This window comes from Zosterops lateralis (genome assembly GCF_965231275.1).
Source record: "Zosterops lateralis genome assembly, chromosome: 31".
Lineage (NCBI taxonomy): Eukaryota > Metazoa > Chordata > Aves > Passeriformes > Zosteropidae > Zosterops > Zosterops lateralis.
In genome coordinates, this window is record NC_139791.1 from 3,186,333 (window position 1) to 3,210,315 (window position 23,983).

At 53.3% G+C, this 23,983-nt stretch overlaps 1 protein-coding gene across 1 annotated transcript; it reads right to left on the reverse strand.

The window, feature by feature from the left end:
* Positions 1-391: 391 nt before the first annotated feature.
* Positions 392-3,404, reverse strand: LOC310920701 (olfactory receptor 14J1-like; the record flags this gene model as incomplete). The annotated part of the gene is made up of 2 exons (XM_083880762.1): positions 3,263-3,404; positions 392-1,347 (listed from the first exon to the last, which is right to left on the reverse strand). The coding sequence occupies exon 2, from the start codon at positions 1,322-1,324 to the stop codon at positions 392-394; it is 933 nt and encodes a 310-aa protein (XP_083736888.1). The 5' UTR covers positions 1,325-1,347; positions 3,263-3,404.
* Between the last annotated feature and the right edge of the window lie 20,579 nt (positions 3,405-23,983).

Genomic DNA, 23,983 nt, shown 5'->3' on the forward strand with positions numbered 1-23,983 from the left:
TTATCTGACTCCAATAGGCTTATATACATTTTGTACAGAGGGCCAAGATTGGCCCAAGGAGGTTACAACCTCCTGACTCCATTGGTCAATATGACCATCAGTCAAGTTCTCTCTCAGAGAACAAGAATGCAAAACATAGAGATAAATTCTAAGAATACAATATTGTTTACATGAAGCAGCGTGAGAAGCTGCTGCAAAGACTCAAACACTTGAAGGCAAGAAATTCAGGGACAAACAGAGATGGAGAGAAACAAAATGGCAAAACCTGCTACCCTTCTTCATAGACAATATTAAAAATATAAAACAAAGGAAAAAACCTCCAAAATGAAACGAACAAGAATTATCAAAGATTACTTTCATTACATGTGATTTGAAGAAACTGGCAATCAAGTTAATGTTTCTGAAATTGTCCAGTGATCAGTGTCCACACTTCAGCCTTGAGCTCCTGGTTCCTCAGGCTGTAGATCAGGGGGTTCAGGGCTGAAGGCACCTCCGAGTTCAGAACTGACAGGGCCAGATCCAGGGATGGGGAGGAGATGGAGGGGGGCTTCAGGTAGGCAAATGCTGCAGTGCTGAGAAACAGGGAGACCACGGCCAGGTGAGGGAGGCAGGTGGAAAAGGCTTTGTGCCATCCCTGCTCAGAGGGGATCCTCAGCACAGCCCTGAAGATCTGCACATATGAGAAAACAATGAACACAAAACACCCAAAAGCTAAACAGACACTAACAGCAAGAAGCCCAAGTTCCCTGAGTTTGGAGTGTGAGCAGGAGAGCTTAAGGATGTGTGGGATTTCACAGAAGAACTGGCCCAGGGCATTGCCATGGCACAGGGGCAGGGAAAATGTATTGGCCGTGTGCAGCAGAGCATTGAGAAAGGCACTGGCCCAGGCAGCTGCTGCCATGTGGGCACAAGCTCTGCTGCCCAGGAGGGTCCCGTAGTGCAGGGGTTTGCAGATGGACACGTAGCGGTCGTAGCACATGATGGTCAGGAGGGAAACCTCTGCTGAAATGAAAAACAGAAACAGAAATAGCTGTGCAGCACATCCTGTGTAGGAGATGGTCGTGGTGTCCCAGAGGGAATTGTGCATGGCTTTGGGGACAGTGGTGAGGATGGAGCCCAGGTCGGTGAGGGCCAGGTGGAGCAGGAAGAAGAACATGGGGCTGTGCAGGTGGTGGCTGCAGGCCACGGCGCTGATGACGAGGCCGTTGCCCAGGAGGGCAGCCAGGGAGATGCCCAGGAAGAGGCAGAAGTGCAGGAGCTGCAGCTGCCGCGTGTCTGCCAATGGCAGCAGGAGGAAGTAGCTGATGGAGCTGCTGTTGGACATTTGCTGTGTCTGGACATCCCAACCTGCAGAAAGTGGAAAGATAGTGACGTTTGAATGGAGATGTCTCAAAGAAAAGTCAAAACCTCTTCTCAGAGACAGTTTCCTTCCACTAAACACCTCCCCCTTGTCTATGTCTAAAAGAACTTCCTTCAGCTTGGTTGCTGGAGTCCTGATTGCTGTTGGCCCATGTTCATTGAGGGGCTAGACCCCGACCTGCAGGACACCTGGGAGTCAGCCCTGAGCCCCAGTCAGTGCAGGGGAACAGTGAGGGCAGGGGCCAGTCCTGGTGTTTGAACTTGGATAAAAAACCTCCTCCTAGGGCACAGGAGCAGCCAGGGCGAAAGGGATGGGAATTGCTAGTGGCAGAACGAGAGATTCTGCTGCACCTGGGGAGAACAGAGAGTCAAGTGAAGCAGGAGGATTGTCTGAGCCTTAGTGCAGACTGAGAGGAGCTGCTCTGTCCCTGCTGCCCTGGACTTGCACTTTTCTGAGCTCCACTCCCGTGTTACCCTGGAGAGCCAGGAGACACTGCTGAGAGCAGAGGGATCCCTGGCACACAAAGTGGCTCCTGCCTTTCCCAGAGTCAGAGAGAGTCAGCTCATTCCCAGCCTGCCCTGCCAGAGCTCCCTGGGGCAGAGGGAGCTGGGACACCCCATTGCTGTGCTCAGCCTGCACAGGAGGAGCCCAAGGGCTGGGCCTGAGCCTGCAGCTGGAACTGCCATTCCCAGAGAGCCCCTCAGCAATGCCAGGAGCACCTGGGCAAGGCAAGGAGAGAGAGAGCCAGGCCCTGAGGAAAAGCCTTTCCCTGCCCAGCCCTGCACAGCCCCTGCCAGGCAGCAGCAGTGCAGGACAGTGGCCCTGAGGCCCTGGTCAGCAGGGAATGGGCACATGGCAGGAGAGATGCCCTTCATCTCTGGGGCTGCTCTGCTGGCCCAGGAGGGGACTGAGGGCCCTGAGCCCCCAGGCTGAGGGCTGTGCTGGCTGGGAGGGGACACAGGAGCTGTGCTGCTCAGGGCAGTGTGTGCCCTGCAGGGCAGGGTCCGCAGGTGCCACATGTCCCCTGCAGCAGGGCTTCCCTCAGCACTGCCTCCCTCCCTCCCTGCCCACGGCTCTGCTGCTGGAGCTGTCCCAGCCCAAGCTGTTCCTGTGGGCCCGGGCTCCTTCCCTGCCAGTGCTGCCAGAGCCCAGCCCAGCCCCTGGGCCAGCTCTGCCCTGCAGCTGCTCGGGGCTGCAGGGATTAAAGAACAGCTCCCCCAGGCCTGGGCACCATGGAAAGATGATGCTGGATGGATCTGGAGGCTGGGGAAGTGGAGGGACTTGCTGAGGTTCCCAGGAATCCTCAGTGTGATGGTTTAAGAGTCTCAGCCCCTGCTCTGCCCTGCACAGCTGAGTTTCCATTCACACCAAGTTAAGCAAGGGAAAATTGGGAGCACAGATGGAAGAAAACAGAGACTCAAGAAGGCATCTCCTGCCAGTAATGAGCTCATGAAGGTTCTCCTCAGCAATGACGTGAGCATGAGCTGTAGCTCTCAGCAGCCCTGGCACATACAGCACCCTCTCCACAGCAGCAGGACGTGCCCTGGCAGGAGTCACTCCTTGCACCCACAGCTTCCCTCCACCATTCATGGGAGCTCCCAGGCAGGCTGAGAGCTGCCCCTGGCAGGTGGCAGATCCCCTGGTCTGGCCAAGAGCCCTCAGGGCTGCAGCACCTGCTCTGCACCACAGCCCTGGGCAGCCCTGGCTGCAGCCCCATCCTCAGCCCCTGCAGCCATCCCTGGCAGCAGGAGCCGTCCTGCCCTGTCCCTCTGACGGTGCCCAGGGCAGCCCCCTCTGGAGCACATCCTCCCCCAAAGCAGAAAGGGCAGCAGAGCCATCCTTACAGTGCTGTCAGTCCTGTCCTGGCTCAGCTTTAGGAGATCCCTGCAGCCACAGACTAACTGTGTCAGAAGATTTCTCCATGAAGAAGCTCAGAATTCTCAGAAGATGTGATGATTTCTCTGTGAATAATCTCAGAATTGTCCTTCCAGATGTGTTAAGCCTCTGTCTGCATCACTGCTCTCAGGTACCTGCAGGCAGTGCTCTCAGCCCTGCTGGACTGCAAGCAGAGCTGCTCCTCAAGAGAAATGTGTTTTTGAAGCTCTTCTTGGTTGCCAGGATCTGCCTCTGTGCCAGGCGCCTGGACCAGTTGAGCAGCACAGACACAGCAGAAGGACTTTAATGAGTCTCTTGGAGGTTTAGTCTTCAGTCCCTGAACATCTGTCCCTGAGAGTCAGTTAAACAAACATTTCAAGTTTTAAAAGTTAAAATCAAACTCCAAAGTTTCTTGATGTTTTAATGGGACCTACAGAGAGAATCAACTGAGAAAGTCTCTCCAGGTTCCAGTTAGAGCAGAACACTGCAGGCAGTGATGACAGGTGGGGACAAACAAGGCAAAGGTGTCTCTAATGCTGACCAAACCTGGATGTGTTTCATGAATGCCAAAGGCCAAGGCCTGAGCCCCAGCCCCTGCCAAGCCACATCCTGTCCCTCCCTCAGTGCTCAGGGCTCTTCCCAGGCCACTGGGATGTGGGGATGTGCAATGCCAAGGGCAGGAGCATGGGGCGGCCCCTGCCAGGCTGCTGAGCAGGGCCAAGGAGGCAATGAGGCCCCAGGGCTGCAAGGGTCACTTGTCTCCTGCTGATGGCTCAGGCCCAGGCCCAGCAGCCATGGCCCAAGTGCTGCAGGAGTTGGCTGTGTCAGGGCCTTGCAGCTGCTGCCCATCCCTGTGCCCTGTGCAGCCCAGGCTGTCCTACGGTGTCCATGCCCTGCGCCTCTGTCCCTGCAGGCTGTCGTCATCCCCCGGCTGCCCCACCTGGCTGGGCCCTTCCTTTGCTGACAGCTCTGCCTCCTGCCTGCCTCTGCAAAGCCTTCATTCCAAAATGTTTGATTCCATTTTTATCGTGCCTGTGAAGTTGTAGCACAGACACAAGTCGTGCAGGGCCTGCTGCCTCAGTGAGGGTGGTTGGAAGACAAGAATTCATCTGGCTCAAGAGTGCAGTCATAGAGAAAACAAGGACTGAATCTTAAAACTTTGGGTATGTTTTATTGAAATGGGTAAAATGTAATATGCATTTAGCATCTCTATATAAGAGAGACAGTTTTAGAATCACGTGTCAGCTCAAGATAGGAGTTAGGGGTTATTCTATGTTGGACCTCATCCCGGTATTAATGATGCCCTGCCCTGGGAGAGAAATTCCTCTCTTCTTGTGTCCAGTCTGGACCTGCCCAGGTGATGTGTGTAGCAATATTTCTTTCTCAGGCTGTTTCATACAATGAAAAAGAGCTCCAGCATTTCTGAATCCACTCTTCAAGCCCTATCATGCTATTCCTATTCTGTCCTCAGTCTTCACTACCTCAGTCTCTATGGGTCATGTGCGTGAGGCCTCCAAATCCCATCTTGGGGGATTTTTGGGTCCTTTCAAGGTCTTTTCAGATTCAAACATTGTGGTCATAGTCCATGAAAAGTTGAAATATTTTACAGGCCTGTAGTAACAGAGGAAGGGGCAAAGCCTTTAAAATGGTTAAGCATAAATGCAGATTTTATGAAAGAAATAAATATTTTAGGATGAGGCTTAAAAAATGGAACAAGTTGTCCATGAATGTCAATGCCACATTCCAAAAAGTGTTCAAGGTCATGAGCTTTGACCATCTGTTGCAGTGGTAGTTGTGCCTTCCCACAGCAAGGGGGCTGCAGTAGATGATATTTTAGGGTAAATACAATTTAAAAAACAAACTATAAAAAAAATTAATTCAAGGAAAGTTCTGACATCTTCTCATGAAGGACTCACCAAGGGGGTCATTGGCAGAGATTTCCAGCATGACCTTGCCAGCTGAGCATGGGGGGTTCTGCATCGGGGTCTGAGACTCAGGATGGAAATCCACAAAGGGCATTTGGGGAATGTGCAAGATTTCCCATGGGATGTCTAAGAAAGGACCCCAGGAAGGGAGAGGATGGGGGATCAAGGTGGTTTGCTGGGAGGTGATGCTCAGTGCCCATCCCTGGCCATGCCCCACAGCTGATCCCCACAGCCTGTGGCATTTTCCTAAATCCTCCATTGCCAAGAACTGTCTGGGACAAGGCAGCTCTCTCTGCTCTGGGTACCGAGGGATGTCTCAGTGCCAGATACTGGAGTGGGGACCACAAACCATCAGCTCCTGTGTCCTTTGGGGGCCCAGGCACTGGTGAGACTGGTGTGTTTGCACACAGCACTGGTGTGTGTGGGGCTGGCTGTGACCACCAGGAAACATCAAACCAGAGCAGCCAGAGAGCAGCAGAGGCCTGGGAGCTGCTGTGGGAGATCAGTTCCTGCAGGGATCCACATGGTCTGGGTGTCTGTGCAGCTCTGCATCTCATCCTGCCATGGCAGAGCACACAAACAGCCCCTCCCTGTGCCCCTTTCTCCACTGACTGTGTTTTGGCCTGGCCTGGAAACCTCCCGAGGTCCCTCCCAGGAGGAGTCCCTGTGCATTTCCCTCCCCCATGGCTCTGCCCTTCCTGATCCAGCAGCTGTGGGGCAGCAGAGCTGGGGCAGTGCAGGGACAGGGCTGGCTCTGACAGGGCTGTTGTGGGTTAGGAATGGTGCTCTCCAATTTACCACTCCCACTACAAAGACCATGTGTCTCCCCAGATTTATATTCCCACCACTGTCCTCAACACCACAGGGGCTTTCCCTGCCTGGCCCTGCTTGATCTCAGCCCATGTTTCACACTCATGGATAACCTGGAGATGGTGTCCTTGCTCACCAGCCCATCTGGAGGTTGCATCTCTGCCCTGATGACCTGAGGTGTCCTGGGCCCATTGAGCCAGAAATAACTCAGCCTTGTGTGGCCAGTCCAGAACCACCTGAGACACTTTAATCCTGGCAGCCCCATCCCCCTGTCCATTGTTGTGCTGCTCTTCAGTGCCCAACTCTTGGGTACGTGACCATCCACAGGAGGGACTTTCACAGCCAACTTCTCCCATGGGCAGAGATGTCTTGCCCCACTCCAGGAGCCCAGATGGGTTTCCCTCTGCGCTGCCAATTGTCCTTTTTCCATTGTTCCAGCCACCCCACAGAGCATTTGCCACCATCCTTGAGTCAGTGCAGAGGTGCAGCTCTGGCCATTTCTCTCCTCAGAGCTCCGGGTATGGTCCCAGTATTGCAGTGACTGCAGGACAGGGGACCCCACAATGGGACATTTCTTGGCCAAATACAGACAGAAAGAGGGACAAACTGTCTGTGACTCAGGGTTTGGCCTCGCAGCCGCCGCCGTGGTTTGCAGGGAGCTGCAGTGTGGCCCGGCCCTGGCTGTGCCCGGCAGCGCTGCCCTGGGAGAAGGTGTCGGTGCCAGCTGGCCCAGGGAGCTGCAGCGTGTGGGGAACGAATTCCTGCTGGCCTCCTGCCCCAGGGGGACACTGCAGGGCCTGGTGGAGCCAAGGGGTCATTGAGATACTTCTTAACCAAGGGGCTGGTGTGAATCGACAAGGGCCTATGAAAGTGATACTGAAATCAGCTGGATAGAAATTTTTAACACAGTTTGACTATTAGAAACTGTTCTGCCCATTGAGAGGGGCAATTTAAAGAACACAGATACCAATGGAAAGAATGACCTTATTTTAGTATGAATATAAAGGCAACACAAAAGTAAAATTATATATTCAATGAAACTACATACTCTGCTTTAGCAACAAACAAATGTCAATAAGGTAATGCCCCTTATCATTACTATATGACAGAAAGGATAGGGATTGAGAAAGATACATCACCAATTGCCTAAATAAGTTACCACTGTCCAGAGTCTGCAGTTGCTGGGGAGCCCCATTTCACAGCAAGGATCTGGAAAACCCTTCCCAGAAATTGGCAAAATCCTGCATTATGCATCCACTCATAGGTGAGGTCTCCAAATTCACCCTGAAAATGGGTCCAGCTTTTATAGGCCCAAATCAGCAACTCCTCACAGAGTGGGCTATGACATCACAGAGAGGGTTATGTCAGGTCATTGATCAGTTATGGCATAATAGTGGGGACTTGTTTGACATAACTGAGGGCTGTGTGACATCAGAGAGCAGGCTTTGACATCACAGTGCAGGCTGTGTGACATCACAGTGCAGGCTGTGGCATCGCAGAAGGCTGTGTGACATCACAGCAGGGCTGTGTGAGGTCACTGGGTTGGTCACTCTGCCCCAGCTCCACTCACATTTCCCCCCAGAGAAGTCTCCCCAGCTGCTCGTGCCCAGCAGGGTCCCCTGTCCCCCTGGGTCCCCCCTGCCCCCAGCACTGCAGCCTCCCCCAAGGATGTTCCACAAATCAACCCCCAGAGCCTGACACAGGGACAAGGGGCTGGGCTGTGTGACCAGGACATCAAGAACAGGGATTATCCAGGTCACTGCGGCCTGGGTTGGGTTCCCCAGGGCAGGAAAGATGTCTGGCAGCTGCAGCAGGGTTAGGGAAGGGCTCCAAGGTGGGGCTGGAGCCCTTGGGCTGTGAGGAGAGGCTGAGGGAGCTGGGCTTGTCCAGCCCTGAGCAGGGAAGGCTGAGGGGCTCCTGATCCCAGCCTGGCAGTGCCAGCCAGGAGGTGATGGAGAACACAGAGCCAGGCTCTTCACTGGGGACCTGGTGGGATAAAAAAGACAGTGGGTGGAAGGGGTAAGAGGGGAGGTTCAGCCAGGACAGGAGGAGATTAAATAAGTCAGGTTGGTTTCAGCATTTGCTCACCCCAATAGCAGCCTGACCCCCTTCTCCATCCACCACTGACAGCTTTGCAAATGAGGAGTTGTTCAGGATGGTTTATCCCCACTTCACACAGAACATCCTGATTCAACAACTGAACTGTGTTTATATCTATCACAGAATCATCTTTGTCTAAAATTGGTTTTGTGCAGGAATCCCTTGTGAATGGTGGACATGTCAGATGTTGCTGGGCTGTCTGACATTGCTGAGGGAAGAGTTTCAATGTCTCTTAAATTTTATCAGGTTAACATATTTTATGTTGGCAATGAAGAGACATTTTCTGTGCCTCTGAGTCCCACCAATTCTTGACCCAAAAGGACACAAACCTGGTGTGAGTTTTGGTTCCCACTCCAGTGGTTGCACTTGCACCTCCCTCCACACCCACAGCACAGCTGCCTTGTCCCAGAAAGTCCCTGTCAATGCAGGGATGAAGGGAACAGGACAGGCTGTGGGGATCAGGGGCAGGCACAGCCAGGGATTTGGGGTGGTTGTGAGCCCAGGGCAGGAGCTGGCCCTTGGCCTTGCTGAACCTCATCCAATTGTCCTGGGCCCATGGCTGCAGCCTGTCCAGATCCCTCTGCAGAGCTTCCTGCCCTCCAGCACAGCCACACTCCCACCCAGCCTGGGCTCACTGGGAACTGACTGAGGGTGCCCTCGGTGCCTCCTCCAGATCATCCACCAAGAGATTTAACTGACCTGGCCCCAATCCTGAGCCCTGGGGACACCCCTGGATGTGACTCCATTCCTCAGCTGCTCCGAGTCCCAGGGGCTGGATGAGGGAAATGGTGGGGTGGGGGTAGGGACAAAGTCTGATTGATTGTCAGCCATGAAGGGTCTTGATTTTCAGATCTATTCAGACTGCACTAGGAGGTGCTGGTGATCAATATCAGCTGGGGATTGAAGATATCAATCTATAAACAGGAAAAAAAATGAAACAGGACAAAATTTTTTTTTCATTGTTTTCAAAAGAAGTATATTCACTTTGAATATACTTCTGAAATCTATCTAATAAACCACAGAAAAATTAAAGACTTGAGTTATTCCCAGGGGCTTGTCTTGTTTGGGTGTTTTGAACAAATGTTAATGAGCCTTTGTCAAGGAATTTCTCAACTGAAGAGCTCAAGAATGAAGAGGCCTCTGGAAAAGTAAAATTCATCAGCAACTTCCAAGTGGCTGAGGATCCATCCTGATCAGAGCAGCAATGAACAGAAATGGGCAGAGCTTTGTGGCTGCCCCAGCTCTGGGATGGGCCCTGGGCCTGGAGCAGGAACAGCTCCTGAGGGCCACAAGGGCACAAGGGGCTGTTGTGCTGGCCTGGGCTGATGGGATGGCAGCAGGGGCTGCAGAGCTCTCAGGATCTCCTGCAGAGGAGAGCAGGGCACCCAGGGAGCCTCCTTTTCCTTTGGCCAGGCAGGTTCCCCCATGGCTGGGGCTGAGCCCTGTGTGAGCTGCAGCTGCTGCTGTGCCCTTGAGAGGGGCTGAGGCCGTGGGGCCCCTGCCCAGAGCAGCCTGAGCTGAGCAGAGCTGTGGGGCCAGAGCTGGCTGGGCTGTGCTGGGGAGAGGCCCTTGGTGCTGCACAGAGCTCAGGGCAGCTGGCAGAGCTGGCAGGGAGCTGGGCTGGGCTGAGAGAGCCTGGCACAGAAACCATCAGTGTCCATCTCAGCCTGGGGGAGCGTGCAGGGGCAGGACTCAGCCCAGGCCTGGTGGGGCAGGGCCGGCGCCTGGGGAAGGCATTGAAAACAGGCAAGTGGCCCAGAGAGGAGGCTGCTCTGTGCCCTTGGTGGCACGGACAGAGCAGGAAGGGGGCTCAGGACATTTGTCCCCAATGGCAGCCTCTGTCCCCAGGCGTTGGCAGCCCTGGCTGCTGGGCCCAGGTCTGGGGGCACTTTGGCTGTGGCCCAGCTCCATCCTCCTGCGGGGCTCAGGGCTGTTCCTGGCCATGGCCAGCCCTGCCCGGCCTCTCTGCTGGCCCAGAGCCCGGCAGAGCCCGGGGCAGGGCTGTCTGTGCAGGCCCACAGGGGCCATGGGCTGTGCAGGAGCTGGCAGAGGCTGCCCAGCAGGGAGGCCGTGGGGCACAGAGCCTCAAGGCTGCCGTGGGCACCACGGCACAGGGGCCGTTCCCACCCGCAGGGCTCCTGTCCTGCCCTGGGCCTGCACAGGGGCTGTGGCACCATGGCTGGGCCAGTGCGGCACAAAGGGGCCATGGAGCTGCTGCTGGGGGGGGACAGCAAGGCCAGGCACAGACAGGGAATTGCTGGGCACTGCCTGGGCTGGGCAGGGCTGGCTGTGGGAAGGGCAGAGCTCAGCTGGCCTTGGTGGCTGCAGGAAAAGTCCAGAGCCCAAAGAGCCTCCATGGCTGTGCTGGAGACCAAGGCTGGAGTAAGTAAATTATGGCTGCTGCAGGATGGGGAGGGAGATTGAGTTCTTGCAGACACTGATATGCGGCTTAGGAAGTCTTGGAGAGAAGAGAAGCTTCACAAGCCCCTACACTGGTGCTGAAATCAGCAGGAGGAAGGAGATAACCACAGAAGAAATACACCAATAAACTGGGCTAAGTGCCCAGGTGTTCCTGTGGCTGATGGAAGGGGCTGGAAGGAAGGTCAAAGCCCTGGGGCACCTTCTCACACTGGCCATGCCACCAAGGCCACAGACCGACCTCCTAAATGCTACACCTGCCTGTGTGAGATCCCTGCCAGGGGACTGGCACAGCCCCACACACCTGCTGGAACGTGTCCTGGCCCTGCAGAGTGACACAGCTCAGCTGACATGGGTGGGTTTTATCTCCTGGGCACTTCCCAGCCCAGCCCATTCTGGGTGAGCCCCATGGCAGTGCCTGCTCTGGGCTGCTCCAGCACTGGGTGCACTCACCCCACAGCCCTGGCCCCCTTGAAGGGCTCAGCAGCTGCTGAGGGGCAGAGAGGGAGGTCAGCCTCCACATCAGCCCCAGGGCTGGAGCTCCCCAGGGCAGGGGAAATGGAGCTCAGGTACAGTGCACAACTCCTGCTCCTGGCTCCAGGAGATGCCCAGCACAGGCTGCCTCTGCCCACCCAGTGCCAGCCCCTCTCCCCAGGCCAGCACAGCAGCCCTGGGCAGGGGAGAGAGGGGCCTGGCCAGAGCTGGTGCCTGCAGCAGCAGCTTCCTCTGCATTCCTCCCTGCAGGCACAGAAACACTCCCTTGCTCTTCTCCCTGGACATCCCTTTCCCCAGCTGGGTGTGCCCTGGCTGCCTGGGCTGGCTTGTCCTGCTGCCCCAGCCCTGCTCCCCACAGGGCCCTGAGCTGGCTCTGCTGCTCGGGACACACCAGGTTCTGCTGCTGTCCATGGCCGGGGCTGCAGGGAAGCAGCAGCTCCAGGGGAATGTGTCAGAAAGTCTCTGGGCACTGAGGCTGAAAGGGGCACCCCAGGGTGTGCAAGTTCTCTGTGTGGGAGCTGAGCTGGTAACCCCTGGAGCCCTCCCAAGGGCTGGGGCTGCACCTCCAGCTCCAGAGATGTGACAGATGGGAGTAGAGACAAAGAATTCCTGCTGGATTCTTTATTGTGTTTGCTTCTACAGGTGACCTGGATCCATAAGTAGAGGAGGTGTTTTGTGTCAGATCACATTGGCAGAGTGATAAGAATATTATTCAGCTGAAAATGATATTCAACGCATAATGCACAATAAGAAAAAAAGACACATATGATCAGAAAAAGATCTGAATTTTTCAGAGGATGACAGATTCATGGATATTCCAGTAGTCAAAACCTTTCAAATACTTTGCTCAGGGTTTTCTTGAGATCAGAAATGATCACCAGAGGCCAAAGCCAGCCAGAGCTCTTGGTCCTGGCAGCTTTTGTCTGGGAGAACCATTACAGACAGGGAATTTTTAAGGGGGACTATCAATTTTGGCCATGAGATTTAGAAAGACAGATGGTTCATTTCCATCCCATGGTGACTCATAACTTTAATAGACATGTGATTCTAAAAGAGTGACCTTATATACAGTTGCTACATGGTATTACAATTTGGCCATTACCATAACACCCACCCCAAGTTCCCAGATTCACTCCTTGTTTTACCTATCCCTGCACTCCCAAGCCAGATGTCTTCTACTTGTCTTACAACCATCCTTGCTGGGAAAGCAGGCCCTGCATGACTTGTTCCTTATGTTAAAAGTTCACAGGCACAGTACAAGTGGAATGAACCCTCCTGGTTTCAAGCCCAAGGCTCTGTGTGGCCAGGCAGAGGCAGGCAGGAGGCAGAGCTGTCAGCAAAGGAAGGGCCCAGCCAGGTGGGGCAGCCGGGGGATGACGACAGCCTGCAGGGACAGAGGCACAGGGCATGGACACCGTAGGACAGCCTGGGCTGCACAGGGCACAGGGATGGGCAGCAGCTGCAAGGCCCTGACACAGCCAACTCCTGCAGCACTTGGGCCATGGCTGCTGGGCCTGGGCCTGAGTCATGAGCAGGAGACGAGTGACCCTTGCAGCCCTGGGGCCTCATTGCCTCCTTGGCCCTGCTCAGCAGCCTGGCAGGGGCTGCCCCATGGTCCTGCCCTTGGCATTGCACATCCCCACATCCCAGTGGCCTGGGAAGAGCCCTGAGCACTGAGGGAGGGACAGGATGTGGCTTGGCAGGGGCTGGGGCTCAGGCCTTAGCCCTTGGCATTCATGAAACACATCCAGGTTTGGTCAGCATTAGAGACACCTTTGCTTTGTTTGTCCCCACCTGTCATCACTGCCTGCAGTGTTCTGCTCTAACTGGAACCTGGGGACACTTTCTCAGTCATATCCCTCAGTGGGTCACATTAAAACTTCAAGAAACTTCAGTGTTTCAAGTTAATTTTTGAGTTCTTGAGTAATTTTTTGAACACGCTCTCAGGGACTGATGTAAACAATGCCAAAGTCCTGAGAGGCTCATTAAAGTCCTTGTGCTTTGTCTGTGCTGCTGAGCTGGGCTGGGCTCCTGGCACAGAGGCAGCCCCTGGCAATGAAGAAGAGCTTCAAAAAGACATTTCTCTTGAAGAGCAGCTCCTCTCCAAGCCCAGCAGGGCTGGGGGCACTGCCTGCAGGTACCTGAGAGCAGTGAAGCAGACAGAGGACTAAAGAAACTGGAAGGACAAATCTGGAAGATTATTCACAGATAAACCTTCACACCTTTGGAAAATTCTGAGCTTCATCATGGAGAAATCTTCACCACTCCTGACACAGTAAGTCTGTGGCTGCAGGGATCTCCTAAAGCTGAGCCAGGACAGGACTGACAGCACTGTAAGGATGGCTCTGCTGCCCTTTCTGCTTTGGGGGAGGATGTGCTCCAGAGCGGGGCTGCCCTGGGCACCGTCAGAGGGACAGGGCAGGACGGCTCCTGCTGCCAGGGACGGCTGCAGGGGCTGAGGCTGGGGCTGCAGCCAGGGCTGCCCAGGGCTGTGGTGCAGAGCAGGTGCTGCAGCCCTGAGGGCTCTTGGCCAGGCCAGAGCATCTGCCACCTGCCAGGGGCAGCTCTCAGCCTGCCTAGGAGCTCCCATGGACTGTGGGGAGAAGTTGGAAGGTGGAAGGAGTGACCCCCATCAGGGCAGATTCCTCCTGCTGTGGAGATGGTGCTGCATGGCCAGAGCTGCTCTCAGCTTTCTCCTAAAGGAAAGGGAAAGGGGCTGTCAGGGTTGTCTGTGTCACAGAGACTCCTGCACTGTCACCCTGGGCATCAGCAGATCTGCCTCAGAGCTCCCTCAGAAAGTGCCTCCTCACCCTCCTCTACCTACAGACAGCACCAGCAGCACCTTGGCTTGCAGCATCTCTGTTTGTCTGAGCTGCCCTTAAGGCCCTGGTGCCAGGGAGATGCCCCTGGGCAGTGGCCTGTGCTGGGAGGGGTGTGCAGGGCAGAGCTGAGCCCCCAGGGCTGGGCTGGGCTCTGGGAGCACTGGCAGGGACAAGGCTTGGATAGGGAGAACCAGCTGCCAGTAGGCACAACTCCAGGCAGCAGAGAGGCAGACCAGCTCTAGGTATCCCTTCCTTTCCAGCAACACAGGAAAAAAAAGCAGAGAAGAATTTATGGAAATTTATTTTGAAATTGCAGCTTTCAGAAAGTCCATTTTTTTTTCAAGTATGTTTTAAGTTCTGTCATTCTGAAATAGAAAGATATTTTATTAACAAAACTCCCCTGTGTGGGACCAGCAGGTCTGACTGCACTGAGGCACAGGGAGCCCTGTTTTCCCTCTGGGCTCCCCAGTCTTCAGGTTGAGAGTGATGCTTAAGATGAGTCTGTAACTCAGCAGCACAAACATGAATGCAAAATCGTAGCAAAATTCCCTTGCAGGAAGAGAAGTGAATTTGAGGGGATTCCAAATACAATATATAGGATTGACTCAAATAAATTAGTCCCAAATTGAAAATGTCTTCTTTCAACAGCCGACCATGCCCAGAGTGAAGAAATGTCCAACAGCAGCTCCATCAGCCACTTCGTCCTGCTGCCATTGGCAGACACGAGGCAGCTGCAGCTCCTGCACTTCTGCCTCTTCCTGGGCATCTCCCTGGCTGCCCTCCTGGGCAACGGCCTCGTCATCAGCGCCGTGGCCTGTGGCCACCACCTGCACAGCCCCATGTTCTTCTTCCTGCTCCACCTGGCCCTCACCGACCTGGGCTCCATCCTCACCACTGTCCCCAAAGCCATGCACAACTTCCTCTGGAACACCAGGAACATCTCCTACTCAGGGTGTGTGGCTCAGCTATTTCTATTTGTATTTTTCATTTCAGCAGAGGTTTCCCTCCTGACTGTCATGTGCTATGACCGCTACGTGTCCATCTGCAAACCCCTGCACTACGGGACCCTCCTGGGCAGCAGAGCTTGTGCCCACATGGCAGCAGCTGCCTGGGCCAGTGCCTTTCTCAATGCTCTGCTGCACACAGCCAATACATTTTCCCTGCCCCTGTGCCATGGCAATGCCCTGGGCCAGTTCTTCTGTGAAATGCCACACATCCTCAAGCTTTCCTGCTCCAAATCCAACCTCAGGGAACTTGGGCTTGTGGTGCTAAGTGCTTTTCTATATTTTTGCTGTGTTGTGTTCATTGTTTTCTCCTATGTGCAGATCTTCAGGGCTGTGCTGAGGATCCCCTCTGAGCATGGACGGCACAAAGCCTTTTCCACCTGCCTCCCTCACCTGGCTGTGGTCTCCCTGGTTCTCAGCACTGGCACATTTGCCTACCTGAAGCCCCCCTCCATCTCCTTCCCATCCCTGGATCTGGCAGTGTCATTTCTGTACTCAGTGGTGCCTCCAGCCCTGAACCCCCTGATCTACAGCCTGAGGAACCAGGAGCTCAAGGCTGCAGTGTGGACATTGATTACTGGACGATCTCAGAAACATTAAATTGGTTGCCAATTTCTGGCAATCACTTGTAATAAAAGTCATCTTTGATAGCACTTGTTGATTTGCTTGTCAGGCTTTTTCCCTTTCAGTTTTTAATACTGGCTAGAAAGAAAGTTCTTTGTTCCCTTTCTCATTTTAGTCCTTTCCATCTTGACTTTGACCCACAGACTGTTTCAATAAAGCGCTGTGATCTTGGTGGCTTTAAATGAACAGAAGGTTCTCCAAACAAAGTTTTTAACAAAGATCCCCATTTTCTTCTCTCCTTGTGGGCTGCAGCAGTCATGACTGCACACATGTGTGTGCAGATCTGGGGTCAGATCAGGGCTGGCACAGCAGCTGTGCCCAGCACCAGCAGCCCTTGGTGCTGCCAGTGCTGCTCCCGTGGCCCTGCCCCGCTGCCCTCCTGGCCCTGGTGTTGCTGTAGGGCCTGAGGGCTCTCGGGGCCGGGCACAGGGCTGGGGGTGGCAGTGCCAGGGCTGCAGCAGGGACAGGCCATGGGCACTGCTGGGGCAGCGCTGACGCCTCAGGGCAGGGCCTGGGGCTCCAGGCTCCTTGCCCAGGCTCTCTCCAGAACACGCCCAGGCCAAGGCTCAGCACAGAAAAGCCCTGTGAGCAGCCCCAGGGTGGCCGTGGGCAGGCTGGGGACAAACAGCATGGCTGGAGCTCTGCAAGGGCCCTGGGGGAGATGGGAAGGAGCAGCAGAGCAGGGGCTGATCCATCCCCACTGCGCTGGACACCCCAGGGCAGCATCCCAGAGCGTCCTCATGCACCTGCCAACAACATCCCCCCTCTGCAGCCCTGGCCTCTCCCCCAGCTCACACAGGTGCAGGATCCTTGCAGGCACAGACAGGGCAGCACTGGCTCAGGAGCCTCTGATTGCAGTGCCCAGAGCAGGCCTGAGCACCCCCATGGTGTTGGTGTGGGGAGATGCACCTGAGGGAGCACAAATGCCATCAGCCCCTGGGGCCAGGAAGGGCTAGGGGATGGAAGGGTTTTGGGGATTAGGTTTGCTCCTTTTTTACTTTAAAGAATTTTTTCCCCATAAGTTACCAAGTTTACTAAGTGTTGGATATTTAGAGTCTTGGCCAAAAACAAAGAGATGGCCAAAAGCTCGGTTGGACAGGTTGTTTTCTTATCTGTTGTAACTCCAGAAGGGAGGGGGTAACTGCCTTCCCTGATAACAAGCCAGCTCTTAAAAGTGGGGTGGGGTATTATCTCTTGTCTCTGCTCAGTCTTTTATAATCCCCATGGGAATATCTTCTGTTAACACACCATTAAACTCACGCATGGTATGACACATTTCATCATCCTATTGTGAGATGCTCTACCAGAGAACAGAAGACAAACCATTTCTACTGAGATAAAATGGAGCCACAAGTATCACCAGGCACTCCGGTGCTCCCATGGGACTCCCAAAGGAAGACCAGACCCTCCTCGAGACCCCTGGCTCCACAGGACCATCTGTGCTTCCAACAGGACACATCTGCCTCTCCAGGAGGGCTGACTTTGGACTGTTTCCAACACCCTGACCAACAGGGCATGAGGTTGTATTTCTGACTCTGTCAGGGTTTTCTGGGATTCCTTGTGTGTTTGTTTGCTTATTCTTTTGTACCATAACATTTGGGGGTTTTTTAAATATCCCTAGTAAAGAACTGCTATATATACCCCTAAAATCTTTGCCTGACAGCCTTTTAATTGCAAATTTATAATAATTTGAAAAAAGGGGGGGGGGGGGGGGCTTACATTCCAAGGGAGACTCCAATCTTCCTTGGCAGATATCTGTCTATTCAAACCAAGATAGATTTTGGTGCCCAACATGGGGCCCGAGGGCAATGAAATGAAAAAGGAATAGCAGTTCTTAGGTGACCTAAGTTCCTGTGTATAGAAGTTTTGTTGGACAGCATTATGTGGTCGAGCTTTCCCTGCTTTGGGTAGCACGTGTCTGTGGCTGTATTTCTGCCATTTGCAGGCCCTTATCTAAACATGGGCCCTATAACTAAGGCTACTGTGGCTGTCATCCAGTTTATTTTATGGGTTAATAAAGTGAGAAAATTAGGATTTTTAATTTCCTCTGGAAGGCAGGCACCTGGATTCAGGGCTATCATACACTAATTGTGTGGTTTTGGGGTTACTTTACGAAGGTACTTTCTGTGAGGAAATGACAGCAGAGGAAGTTTTCTCCCAATCCTTCACTCAGCTCTTTGAGTCTACCTCACTAGTTTTTGAAGGGTTTAAATCTTCTCTGAATGCTAATTATATCATACAGTGGCTGGTGTTGCTAATAAGCCTATTCTATTTAGAATTCAGAGATAAGGGAAGATTGACCTGGATAACCAGCTGATACCTACTCCAGAGAATAGGGATTCAACCCCAGAGCCTGACCCTGTCCCATAGCCTGCCTCAGAAAGGACCCACCTGGACTGGGTTGAGGTTCTGGTAAAAGAGATGTACGAGATGGGGCAGATGCTGAGGGAGTACATTTGCCCAGCTCATGGGAAACTCTCCCCCTGCCCCGAAAAGGCAGAGTCTGATGGTGCAGCAATGGAACCCACAGATGTTACAACCGTCCAGGTTCCAACTGAATCACAGGGGCAGTCACAGCCAGCCGCAGTCGCCCCTCTGGAAACAAGGAGGTCTGAGATGAAAGCGATGCAGTCTGCTGGTAAGGATAAGAAAGAAGGGCCTTCACAATCCACAAGAGAACCACAACTTGAGATCATCACTGAGTCCCTGTCATATGAAAGTCTACGTAATCTGCAAAAAGATGGTGTACGACGGGGATGTGAGGCTTTATACAGCCTGGCTACTTTGGGTCTGGGACATTATGGGTACAAGTGTACAACTGGATGGTGTAGAGGCAAGGAATTTGGGGCCCTTGACCCAGGACTCAGGTATAAATCAGATATTTGCAAGGGAGCAAGGGCCCCTTTCCCTTTGGGAATGACTTTTTACAAGTGTGACTCGAGAGAGATCTGTCCACAGAGACAGAATACAGGAGCACAACAATAGACTGCACTGGAAGACCCTTGAAGAAGGGATCCAACAGCTGAGGGAAGTGGCAGTGTTGGAAGTACTTTTTGAGAGGACTGGACAGCATGATAATGACCCCGACAAGGTGAGAGGCACAGAGCACATGTGGAATCTAGCAACTCATGGGCCATCTCAATATGCAACATTCCTTGCAACAATTATTGCCAAGGCCAACCAAGAAACAGTGGGTTCTGTTGCCAACAAACTCAGAAATTATGAAAGTATGATCAGTGGCCTAATGCAGGCTCATGTCTCTGCTGTGGTGAAGGAACTCAAAGAGGAGATAAGGGAGATGAGGGAGGAGATGAGGAGAAACGGTTCCCACGTAGCACCAGTGCAAGTCACAGGCCCCAGAGTCAGAGCCCAATGCTCCCCAGCTAGAGAAAGAGGGTACACCCCACAAGCTGACCTGTGGTTTTATCTCCGTGACCATGGGGAGGACATGGGAGTGTGGCATGGGAAACCCACATCTGTCCTGGCAGCACGAGTACTTGAGCTTAAGGAGAGAAGCACTCACCGAGGGGGTTCCACAAAAATGAAGGTAGCCTCAGACTCCCATGACCAAGCTACCAGGTATTACGGAGGTGGGGATGCTGTGTTGGACCCCCTTGAAGGAACCTCTACCATGTATATGCAGGAAGAGAATGATAACCAGTGCTAGAGGGGCCCTGCCTCTAGCCAGGAAGAGGCACGGGAAAATCGGGTTTATTGGACAGTGTGGATTCGATGGCCTGGTACATCAGAGCCACAGAAATATGAAGCTTTGGTCGACACTGGGTCTCAGTGTGCTCTAATGCCATCAGAACGTGTAGGGGCAGAACCAATTTCCATGGCTGGGGTGACAGAGGGATCACAGGAATTGACTCTGTTGGAAGCTGAGGTGAGCCTGACCAGAAAGGAATGGCAGAAACATCTGATTGTGACCAGCCCCGGAGTGTATTTTGGGCATAGACTTCCTCAGGAGTGGCTATTATAAAGACCCTAAAGGACTCAAATGGGCTTTTGGGATAGCTGCTGTGGAAGCAGAGGGAATTAAGAAATTGAATACCTTGTCTGGACTATCAGAGAACCCATCTGCAGTAGGACTCCTGAAGGTAGAAGTGCAACAAGTACCTGTTGGCACCTCGACGGTGCATCACCAGCAGTATCGGAGAAATGGAGATGCCGTGATCCCCATCCACAAGATGATCTGAGAGCTGGAGAGCCAAGGGGTGGTCAGCAAAACCCACTCACCCTTCAACAGCCCCATCTGGCCTGTACACAAGTCTGACGGAGAATGGAGACTGACTGTGGACTACCGTGCATTGAATGAAGTGACTCCACCGCTGAGCACTGCCGTGCCAGACATGCTGGAACTCCAGTACGAGCTGGAGTCCAAAGCAGCAAGGTGGTCTGCCACTACTGACATCGCCAGTGCATTTTTCTCCATTCCTCTGGCTGCAGAATGCAGGCCTCAGTTTGCTTTCACCTGGAGGGGCGTGCAGTACACCTGGAACCAACTGCCCCAGGGGTGGAAACACAGCCCCACCATCTGCCACGGACTGATCCAGGCAGCACTGGAGAAGGGTGAGGCTCCAGAACATCTACAATACATGGATGACATCATTGTGTGTGGGAAGACTGCAGCTGAAGTGTTTGAGAAAGGAAAGAAGATCATCCAGATTCTCCTGGAAGCCAGTTTTGCCATCAAGAAGAGCAAAGTCAAGGGGCCTGCCCGAGAAAATCCAGTTCCTAGGAGTAAAGTGGCAGGATGGACGGCGTCAGATTCCCAATGAGGTCATCAACAAGATCACTGTGATGTCCCCACCGACCAGCAAGAAGGGAACACAAGCTTTCATAGGCGCCATAGGCTTTTGGAGAATGCATATTCCTGAGTACAGTCAGATTGTGAGCCCTCTCTATCTGGTTACCCGCAAGAAGAACGATTTCCACTGGGGTCCTGAAGAGCAACAAGCCTTTGTTCAGATCAAACAAGAGATTGCTCACGCAGTAGCCCTTGGCCCAGTCAGGATGGGACCAGATGTGAAGAATGTGCTTTACTCTGCAGCCAGGAACAACGGTCTGTCCTGGAGCCTGTGGCAGAAGGTGCCTGGGGAGACTCAAGGTTGGCCACTGGGATTCTGGAGCCGAAGTTACAGAGGTCCGAAGCCAACTACACTCCCACAGAGAAGGAGATCTTGGCTGCCTATGAAGGAGTTCAAGCTGCCTCAGAAGTGATTGGCACAGAAGCACAACTCCTCCTGACACTCTGACTACCAGTGCTGGGGTGGATGTTTAAAGGAAAGGTCCCCTCTACCCACCATGCCACCGATGCCACATGGAGAGGGTGGATTGCTCTCATCACACAGCGCGCCCATATTGGAAACCCAAATCGCCCTGGGATTTTGGAAGTAATCACTAACTGGCCAGAAAGTGAAAACTTTGGTCTCACAGATGAAGAGGAGCAGGAACAAGTGACAAGGGCTGAAGAAGCTGCTCCATACAACCAACTGCCAGCAGAAGAAACACGCTACGCTCTTTTCACTGATGGTTCCTGTCGCATCGTAGGGATGAAACGGAAGTGGAAAGCAGCCATATGGAGCCCCACATGACAGGTCGCAGAAGCCACTGAAGGAGAAGGTGGGTCAAGCCAACTTGCTGAACTCAAAGCTGTTCAATTGGCCCTGGACATTGCTGAAAGAGAGAAGTGGCCAAAGCTCTACCTCTACACTGACTCGTGGATGGTGGCCAATGCTCTGTGGGGTTGGCTGGGAAGGTGGAGAAAAGCCAACTGGCAGTGTAGGGGAAAACCAATCTGGGCTGCTGATGAATGGAAAGACATTGCCACTCGAGTAAAGAAGCTACCTGTAAAAGTCCACCATGTAAATGCCCATGTCCCCAAGAGTTGGGCTAATGAGGAGCACTGGAACAACAAACAGGTAGATCAAGCTGCGAAGACAGAGGTGTCAAAGATAGATTGGAAACACAAGGGAGAGCTGTTCCTAGCTCGATGGGCCCATGATGCCTCAGGTCATCAGGGCAGAGATGCCACCTATAAGTGGGCACGAGACCGAGGGGTGGATTTAACCATGGACAGTATTTCCCAGATTATCCATGACTGTGACACATGTGCTGCAATCAAACAGGCCAAGCGGATGAAGCCCCTGTGGTATGGTGGGCAGTGGTCCAAATATAAGTATGGGGAAGCCTGGCAAATTGACTATATCACCCTTCCCCAAACCCACCAAGGAAAGCGCTACGTGCTGACCATGGTGGAAGCCACCACTGGATGGCTGGAAACCTACCTTGTGCCTCATGCCACTGCCCAGAACACCATCCTGGGCCTGGAAAAACAAGTCCTGTGGAGACACGGCACCCCTGAGAGAATTGAGTTGGACAACGGGACCCATTTCAAAAACAGCCTTATAAACACCTGGGCCAGAGAACATGGTATTGAATGGATATATCACATTCCTTATCACACACCAGCTGCTGGAAAAGTTGAACAGTGCAATGGACTACTAAAGACTACTCTGAAGGCATTTGGCGGGGGGACCTTCAAGAATTGGGAAATGAACTTAGCCAAAGCTACCTGGATGGTCAACACCCAAGGGTCTATTAATCGAGGTGGTCCTGCCCAGTCTGAACCCTTGCACACAGTGGATGGAGATAAAGTCCCTGCAGTACATATGAAAGGCATTTTAGGGAAGACTGTTTGGATTAATCCCGCCTCAGGAAAAGGCAGACCTATCCGTGGGATTGTCTTTGCTCAAGGACCTGGTCACACTTGGTGGGTAATGCAGAAAGATGGGGAAACCCGTTGTGTACCACAGGGAGACTTAATTTTAAGTGAGAACAGTGTGTAACATTTTATTCTCTATGTGTATGCATATCTTTGTAAGAATGTATTGATTTGGATATGATGTAGATGGTAATAGAATAAGGGGTGGATTATGTCCTGGGTTGCAGTGTAGGATGTACACAAAGTATTTATTCTATCACCATCTTCATGAACTGTTGAAACCAGGTGGGCCAGTGTTTTCCCAAGCCCCCTGCCTCTTCTGCTAATGGCCTCTGGAGTGTCTTCTGCTAATGGCCATTAACGCCTTTGGGGTGTCTTCTGCTAATGACTTTTGAGATGTCTTCTGCTAATGGCCCATGAGTCACAGGTAACTCCCTCCAGGGGTTATCTCTGTTAATGGGCCATCAAGGACCCATTTCACACTTCTCATGCTATTGTGAGATGCTCTGCCCAGGGGGAGGAGCCAAGCATTCTCACTTGGATATAAGCTGGGATTAGGGACAGTGCAAGCAGCCCTGACCCACTGGATTCCCAGAGGACCAGAGCTCCCAGACATTTCTACAGGATCACTGCTTCAGGAAGAGCACCTCACCTGGACTGCTTCCACCATCCTGCTCAGGTTGTATTCTGACTCTGTCAGTGATCCTTTGTGTTATTGCATTTATTTTATTTTACTTTTACCTTTTTACCTTTCTTCTTATTAAATTATATCTCTGACTTGAAGCCTCTCATTCATTTTGCTTTCAAACCACAACACTGGGGAACACTGGGAATGCTGTGGGAGACACTGGGACATACTGGATACACTGGGAACGCTGTGGGAGACACTGGGACATACTAAGAGTGATACTGGGACAAACTGGGGACAATGTGAACACTCTGGGAAAGACTGGGGGACACTGGGGCGTGCTATGGAAGATACTGGGGGGAACAGGAAGGGAATGGGAATGAACTCAGGTGTATTGGGAGAGACTGGGCTGTACTGGGAAGGCCTGGAGGGGTTGAATGAGTGGGTCCTGCCTCTGTTGTCGCCCATTTGTGGATGTTTCCGCCAATCACTGCCCGCACCCAATCAGAATCAGGGATCGGAGCCTCAGGGCAGTGCCTGCACTCGGCGCCATCTTTTCTTTTTGCCTGTAACTCCCATCATGCCCCGCGGCCCAAAGGAGCCCCACTGCAGCCGGGACTACAATGCCCATCATGCCCCGCTCTCCACAGAGCACACCCCCCCCCCCCCCCCCTCCCCGTGATATCCACCCCCCCCACACGTCCCGTAACCTCCGGAATCCCTAAGTGCCCCCTCAGCGACCATTCGGGACCCCCCGAAAGCGCCCCCAGATCCCCTGAGTGCTCCCAACCCCAGAGATGCTCGTTAGAGCCACTTTTGGAAATTCATCTCCTATTCGGAGCCCCTCAGAACACAGTTCCGCAGTTAAAATTCCTGCCGTGCCGAGGGCGCTAAGCAGCCCGCAGAGAGTGCTCCAAGCTCCCCGCAAGTGCTCCCGGGCCGTAAACATTTTCCCCGAGCACTTCAATTCGCGGCTCGAACGCAGAAGTGTCCCCCAAGTGCCTTCCCGGACCCACAATCGCCCCGCTCGAGCCACTTCCGGGACTACAGATCCCAGCACGCCACGCGGTTCACCTGGAGCGCTATTCCAGTCGTGACTCTATCTCCCATCATGCCCCGCGCCCCTCAGAGAGTCATTGGGGCTGCGCCTCGGACTCCCGTGATGCTCCGCGGCCCCGTTAAACCGTGACATACC